The 6,376-nt window shown below is 35.4% G+C and overlaps 1 protein-coding gene across 9 annotated transcripts in view; it reads right to left on the bottom strand.

The window, feature by feature from the left end:
• Positions 1-4,376: 4,376 nt before the first annotated feature.
• The window catches only part of LOC128884643 (dystrophin, isoforms A/C/F/G/H), a 572,670-nt gene continuing 570,670 nt past the window's right edge, over positions 4,377-6,376 (bottom strand). For all 9 annotated transcript variants that reach the window (XM_054138171.1, XM_054138189.1, XM_054138199.1 and 6 more), the window contains one exon: positions 4,377-6,200. In XM_054138171.1, the coding sequence (XP_053994146.1) occupies positions 6,100-6,200 (101 nt within the window). In that variant the 3' untranslated portion in view covers positions 4,377-6,099. The remainder of the gene's footprint in view (positions 6,201-6,376) is intronic.

Here is a 6,376-nt window from a genome sequence, read left to right as displayed (position 1 = left end):
TAGAGGATATAGACGATAAATAATATATATGTTAATGTGCTCCATCAGTTAATAAATAGAATGTTATTTTAATGTGAACGAATAAAGCGTTGGAGTCATTAGTTGAACATCCTCGTAGTACAGGTGATTTGTCCAAATCTGTACAAAAAATTTATATTTCGCCAAATTACAACTAATAGACGTTGATTTATGACATCATCGATCAACACTCGCAGAATTTATTGTGAATGTTGAGATTCATCCACTATTATATTAGAAACGATATCTGATGGAACTACTTTTCCTTTGGTAGCTTGAATACCTACCCTTATCTGTTTCGACATTCAATGCAGATCTTTGCGAAATGCAGTTCGCAACTTTTGAAGCTTCGTCACCTTGACCACCTCTATACTTTAATGACCAAGTATTCGGGTCGAGCCTCGAGTACTCGAGATTCCAATAACAATGGCCACCCATTGTGACGTGTAGATGGGTTATAAAGATTTATAATCCGTCAAATTGCAACCCGTAAAATAAGATCGTCGAAGCTGATTACAAAATAGAAACTGATTTGTACTAGAACCTTACGCATTCAATAATAACAACTTATATTTAACAACATCAAAAAAATAAAAAAGAGAGAAAAACTATAAAATATATAGCGACCAGAAGAAGACTAGAAGAAGAAGAAAGGGATTCTCCGCCCAAATATATTCTGCGTAGCAAGAAAGACCCTTTCGAGTTTTATTGTGTCAGACCCTAAAATTATAAAAAATAGAAACCCGCAGGTCATTACGCGATGACGTATAACCTGTTTCGAGGTAGAACGGCACAGGACTTTTGTAAGATTAAAATCTACAGTACCGATCGTCTATTAAGACACTTGAAACAGTTTTCCATTGTTCTTACGTTGAATTGCAAGAAATTCAATTCTTTTTAATTTACACGTACACGGGAAACTATAATTACTTTTTATTTTTAATTTGTACACAATGGTATCGTGGTTCATCATCACTCAGTTTTTTTGTAATTATGTCGGCAATTAATTTTACACTCGTATTGCGATAGTCGATCAATCGTTGAAGGAGTGCTTAAGGGGGCCGTTTTTATACAACCGCGGCTTTGTTAACGTTGTAGCATGTGAGCAGCGTTCGCATGATTTGTGTACACCGGTGACGTCAACTCCAGATGTAAGCTTGATGAATTCCGTGAATGATATTCGTTTCGTTCTAAAAGTCTCGAAAAAAATCTCCGATAGACGATAATCTTATCGCTGTTAATATTGCATTTTTTTGCGAGCAAACTTGTTTACATTCGATAAAAGAATGCTTTCGAAAGTAAGAGCCGTCGTCGAAGGGAACACAGAACATTTTTCAGAACCCTTATTAATTAATCTTTATATTAAATGGATAAAAAATTCAATCAGCCGAGATAATTATGAAGACTTCATTCTGGATTTATTCAGAAAACAATGACTTTGCTTTATTAATTGTGCCAAGAACCAATTAATCATTGTACGTCACGGAGCAGTTTATATTTTTCAATACAATTTTATAAGGAGAATTTTCATCCCACAGGTACTTCTCAACGTTCTTTATGAGATTTCACATATAACGAGTAACAATTATTTAGAACAAATAAACCTGTAGACTGAGAACTATTCTTACATATTCTTCCTGTTCTGGAAGGTCCAGTGTTAATTTTATTGAGAAACATCTGGATTAAGATCACATTTTTATTAATTTTATTTTTCTGTTCGATCGTTTCTCGAAACTTTTTATAGAGATTCTTTCACGGAGAAAAAATTCTTGCTGGGTCATGGAACCTCCAATGGATACGGACTATAGGATCTTTCGACCATCTTTATCCTGGACCACTTTCTCGAGTCCCTCTGTTGCTTTAGGACGCTGCGACGAGAACTCGTTCTGGAAACAGAACTGGCGATAGGACGATGGAAAATTTTTTATGTGGACATTGCATTGAATCTCTATAAAAAGATTCGAAATTTCCACGGTCGACCATTTTTCTATCATTTTTAATTTGCCGTTTCGCCATACCTGTGCGTGTCTTTATTTTTCAACATTGAAGATGGCCAAAAAGTGTGTAATACTCGACGATAACTGTATTTAAAAAAAGAAAATGTGTATCTGGGTTTACTCTGGAACTCAAGATAAGACTAAAAGACAAAACTGTCAGAGATTATTCACGAATGTCTTCGAAACACACTTTCACATGAAACATAATTACGTAATAAATTCGTAAATGAGTGCAATCAGTATTAGATCACCCTGTGCTAATAAATTACACATCAAAGATACTTGAAATAGGATACATTGTTGTCTAAATTGTATAATCAATTCTAATTTCATAGTCAATTTCTAGTGACTCGAAAGAGGCTTTACTCCCTTTTCATTTTATCGAAATTGAATCATGGTACTTATCCGAATGAAATTTTTGCTCAGAGTACGGATTTGCCTCTGAATTAGAGTACCACGAATCTTGGCTCGGATGTTTCCTCAGCGAAACTGAATGCTGCGATTGCGCGTCGGTTTACTCGCTGTATTCTAAGGACGTTCAGTGCCCCGTGAGAAAAGCATTGCCGTAACACCAAGAATGCACGGAATTCACTTAATAACGAGCTCTCCCCGAGAAGCACTGGTTTGAGAGAATCTGTGTAAAGCACTTTGTTACTGTTTACGTTCAGGAAGTAAGAGACTCTGGATAAGGACCGCGGCGAAGTTTCCTCGTAAACTTCATAAACTTCCCAAGCAGAAGTATTCGAACAAAATTAACAATTTTTACTTCGATTTAAAGTAATAAGGAAGAGCGAAACATATTAATTTTAACATTGTGTAGAATTATTTAAAATTGCAGTCCTCGAAGAAAGAATGAGCATTATTAATTAAAATTATATTATATTTAAAATAACATTATTCATAGAAGTTCAAATGTTGGAACAACGATGTAATTACTCATGAAAAGTGAAAGAAATTTGAACATAGGAAAAAAGTGATACCATAATTCAAGAGAGAAAATGATAAAAAGAAGAGAAATAAGACATCGTCTGCGAAGGAGGTCGATTAATTTTAGTTATTATAAAGCCGATGGGCCATCGATGTCCTTTATCGATAATTATTTCAAAATTGTAGAGCATTACGCGTCTTTTCATTTGGTCATCGGGCACGAGCGTTCAATGAAACGTGCCATAATAGGGAACGATTACGATCGGCCTTGGGCGGTCTTAGCGTACGCAAAAATTTCTGCTTACGTATTTTCGTATACGTGTCACGTATTGATGACTCAATCGGCTGTATTCGAAGTCCCGCGAATGTATAATCTTTGAAACCAGACTTTGCGAGTATGGAGTTCTCGCTTCTAAACCAGGCAGAGGTGGGTAACGATTTATTCGAATAATAGGTGATGAATAAAAGTAACGTGTGGGAATTTATTCGCAATTGTGTGTAGCAATTTATTTAAATATAAATTTTGATATGTCCCTTGTGAAAGTGAGCGAATACAAACCTGTTTTATTAGGATATTCACGTTTCGACTACCTGGTGCGTGGTCCTCTTCAAAAGAAGCCTTAAGAAACACAATTGCATAATAAACTATTTTTAAAAAATTCTAACATTACTTCTTGATTGTGAATATTATTATTCCTCTTGTACTCGTGTTTCGTTATTATTGTACATGTATTAAAGAAGAGTAGTTTTGTCCAAACTGTTACGTAACTCTTAAAGGTCACAATTTATTCAAATATAAATTACGTGTACTATTAAAATGAACCAAATTTACACATGACGACGATAGCGATAAGGGATCGAAGTGGTGAATTGTAGGAACATTCGTGTCCGTTTATTCGAAAGGGATAATGTCGAGGAAAAAATTGGAATCTCACCTGGGCGTTACGCCACTGCGTGGGACGATGCACAGTGCAGTCGAGCAATGCACCAAGGTCGAGGCCACATGCTCTCGTACCTGAGAGTGCATCTTGCTCTTGCACGTATGATGCCATGGTCCCTTTGATCCAGAGTTAGGACAATTTTATTTCGTGCAAGAAACAATAAGAGCGGTAGGTTTATTCAAGAATAACGAATATAGTCTTATCAGTAACAAATGTATTTCTTAAAAGTGAATTTGATTTAAAAATTAAAGTATAGCAAACAATTTTAAATATATTTTACAATTTTACACGTGTTGCTTTCGTATATCGCGCGTTCTCTATTTTGTCTCGGTTTCTTATTTCATCGAATAAGCGTGAACTTTGGAAAAATACCGTGGAATTTGATTCAAAAATGTTGATGACTTGTAGAATTTGATACGATGGAATGTTCCTGACGACACACGCGAAATTAATTTTTTTTCTGTAATTGTTACATCGTGATTCATCTGATACATCTTTTTTTTTTTTTAAGCAACGATAAGATAACGATGCCTCTTTACTATCTTTAAAAGAGTACCGATTTGTAGACTTTTACGGCAACGCATACCGAAAGCAATCACGCCTGATTCGATCCTTTCTTGCTTGTCGATTCACTTACGGTTTCCATCGAAGGGTGATTAAAACCGGATCGAATTAAAACCGGTCAAGGTAACGTCCTTGTAACCTGGATGGTCTTCTGCTCGAGAAATTCAATTTTGCGAGAGCTCATCGATCAATCTGCCTCACCTGAGTCATTATTCGCTCAAAATTCGCTCATTTCTTAATTATCGATCAAAGATGAGAAAAATTATAGCCTGGGTAAACAACAAACGAATAAAGAACATATTTTTTAACGAATGAAAGATAAACAACTCTCGATCTGTTATTTGATCGATAAAGATTGCTATATTTTGTTCCTTCTTGTTATTGTTACGAACATTTCTATAAATGAGAATACCTATAAAAAAAATCTGTCCTAGTTCGACTTAGAAACAATCTCATTACGATAAATTCTATTTCTCAATACCAAGGAACGATTAGGATCGTGATCCAATAAACGCGCGACAAAAGGGGATTATTTTCTAGACAACTTTATTACATATCAGAATACAGCCTACAGTTTGTAAATTAGATACTTATCGATATACTCTTAAATATAAGTAACATCCGGCAGGCTTAAATAAAAGACATTGCCATCTAAAGTTCATTAAAAAATATGAAAAAACGATTGTAACCGGATAAAAAATAAATTTGAAAGTCATAATGCACATTGCTTTGCTTTATTATCGATTACAAAAAGTCCCCAGTGTACGTGTGTGATAACGTATGTAACGGTATGTATGTATATATATATAATATGTATATGTATACGTTTACGCGCCCGCGGGTGTAATGATATGTCTGTATATAAGTGTTTGTGTGTACGTGTCTGTCTGTGTCGATGTAAAATTCAGGATTCCAGAAGTCGCGGAAAGAATACCAAGGTGGATAACCTTTTACATTTTCTGTATTTCTTTTCGTGTGTCTTCTAGAATCACGACATGTACATCGTGGTTATGTATCAATGTCGAGGAAGAGCCCGTGGCAGTGAACAGAATGGGTATGGTAATTATAACCTACGATCTATAATAGATTACGTGATTTGATACATTGCTTTTGCATGCATTTGTTAATGATATTTCCTTTCGTGTAATTCTTTATAATCATTATATTCAATCTTCGTTTGCTTTATCAGCATGATCATCGTTATCATCATCATCGTCGCCGTCTTCTTCGTCTTCGTCATCACCATCATCTTCATCTTCTTGTATAGATTAACTAGCAAGCATATAACAACAGATTTTTTTTTCTCGTACGATTAGTTTCATGATATGACGTGTCAATATGTAGTAAACATTTACTCTCAGGGGACCGCCAAAGCCAAACGATAAATTGTCTTATTAATATTAATTTAGCTATACAACGGTGTATATCAAAACTTATAAAATACCCAAAACCACTATGGCGGCACCCCTGACCCTGCATTTGCGCGATATATCATTTCTTTGATATGCGTTTAGAGCCAGACTTCTTATTGGTCATTGATTAAAATTAAAGAGTTGATCCGTAACAATCGATAAAATTGATTTTTCCTGCTTGTAAGCATCGTCGATATCGTTCGAATATTCAATATTCTCTCGAACGTGGTCGCATTATCGTTACTTGAAAGCCGGCGGTGGTGCTCTTTGCCCATTTGATTTTGTCGAGTCCTCGCTGGTCATCACTGTCACCAGTTCGCCGACAGCTTTTCCTAAGTCTCCTAAAAGAAAAGTGTACATTATATTTTGTGCTCGGACTGGTTCGTTTGCCTGCATTTTCCACGTTTGAAACTTCACTTTATCGTTAAGTAGTGTCTGTTCATGCTTGTTCCAGAAAATTATGTAACTAGGTTTATTTCAGTAGAAGCTACGGACAAAATCTTCAAGCCTCTTAGTT

This window comes from Hylaeus volcanicus, chromosome 1, assembly GCF_026283585.1.
Source record: "Hylaeus volcanicus isolate JK05 chromosome 1, UHH_iyHylVolc1.0_haploid, whole genome shotgun sequence".
In the NCBI taxonomy this organism is placed as follows: domain Eukaryota; kingdom Metazoa; phylum Arthropoda; class Insecta; order Hymenoptera; family Colletidae; genus Hylaeus; species Hylaeus volcanicus.
This window is presented reverse-complemented; position numbering and strand designations above follow the sequence as displayed.